General features: G+C 21.8%; 1 protein-coding gene across 1 annotated transcript; it reads left to right on the forward strand.

Annotated features, from left to right (window-relative positions):
- Nucleotides 1-235: 235 nt before the first annotated feature.
- Nucleotides 236-1,268, forward strand: PmUG01_13064600 (fam-l protein; the record flags this gene model as incomplete). The annotated part of the gene is made up of 2 exons (XM_029007624.1): nt 236-322; nt 450-1,268. The coding sequence occupies 2 exons, from the start codon at nt 236-238 to the stop codon at nt 1,266-1,268; spliced, it is 906 nt and encodes a 301-aa protein (XP_028863994.1).
- Between the last annotated feature and the right edge of the window lie 345 nt (nt 1,269-1,613).

Here is a 1,613-nt window from a genome sequence, read left to right on the forward strand (position 1 = left end):
ATTACTTATTAGAAAATTTAATTAAAATAATAATTTTTTAATATAATTTTAGAATTTTTATTTTTTGTGATTGTTGTGAAATACATTTTAGTTATATTTTTTTTACTATGTTTTTATGAATATATATAAAAGGAAATTAGAAAAATATATGTACCAATATTTGTGATTAGAAGTATAATATATTATTGAAAATTTATTCCTCATTGTATATATTACAGTTCTAAAGATGTATATCATGGAACAAAACTTTAAGACTATCTTATTTATTAAAATTTCTGTGTTTGTTCTTTTAATTTGGATATGCCATCTTAACAATGACATGGTATGATAATATTATTTAAGGATATTTTTATTATTTATATTTATTGTGTTTAATTTTTATTTATACTATTATTTTGTATAATATTTTTTATTTGTTTAAATAATAAATATTGAATTTGTTCTTTTAGATGATGTTTAACAACCCTATGGATGTAAACTGCATGTTTCATAGAAAAATAGATAAACGAAATTATCGATTACTAACAAAATATAAACATGATAAGAATTCAATTATTACGGGGTTAAACGAAGATGTACCATATAATAAATTAAATAAAAAAAAAGATATATCTAATAATGAAAAGTGGGAAACAGGAAAGAGAGAATTATCAAGTAGATGTTTTTCAAGGAATATGGGTGTCGATAAAAAAGCTATGAAAAATAAATCTTGTATATTCGAAACAAAAAAATATTCCAATATGGAAAAAAAAATATTCAAAGAACTTGATTACCAGAATTTTCTTAAAAAAAACAGGACAATTACTGATAAAACGTACAAAAAAATAATCAGTAAAAAATATGGTTTACGACTAGCTATACCTGTATTATTATTCTTGAGTTTATTTATAGTATTTATAGTAGATTTCTCATTAGGTTTTAAAACTAAAGTTTCATGGGAAGGAAGTTTTTTAGGACTATGGTCTCATTTAAAAGAGTTGACTAATGATGAGAGTGGATGGTTATTTAAAGTTTTAACATGGTTAAAGAAAAAATCACCAGGGTTATGGCAGCACTATGGTGCAACAGAGCAGACGTCATCTACTGTATGTGGTTTGTGTAAAGCTGCAACTGATAATCTGGATGTAAAATGCATATTAGGACAATTATTTGGATATATAATATATTTCATACCGTTTATTATATTGGGTGTCTCATTTATATCTTGGATTATTTATTACCATAAAAAAGTTAAAAAATATCAAAAAATTAAATTAAGGAAAAGATAAAAATAATAATAAGAAATATATTTCATTGCATAAAGAAGTCTTTAATATGAATTAATGGCTTTAATACCTTTAGTTAAATTTTATTAATCTCCTCCATAATTACAAGTATTTTATAAATGTATATACAAATAAGTCGCCTTTTTTATATACATCTTTTTAACAAATGATCTTATTTTTTTTTTAAATTTGAATTTCTAATATTTTTCAATTTTCACCTTAAAATATTGTTTGAGATTGACTAATTTTTTTGAGTTCGTGTCTATATATATGTATTCAAATAGATTGTCGCTAAAAATAAATATATATACTATATATAGGGATTAAAGTAAATATATAACAGCGCAA

Source organism: Plasmodium malariae (genome assembly GCF_900090045.1).
Source record: "Plasmodium malariae genome assembly, chromosome: 13".
NCBI classification, from domain to species: domain Eukaryota; phylum Apicomplexa; class Aconoidasida; order Haemosporida; family Plasmodiidae; genus Plasmodium; species Plasmodium malariae.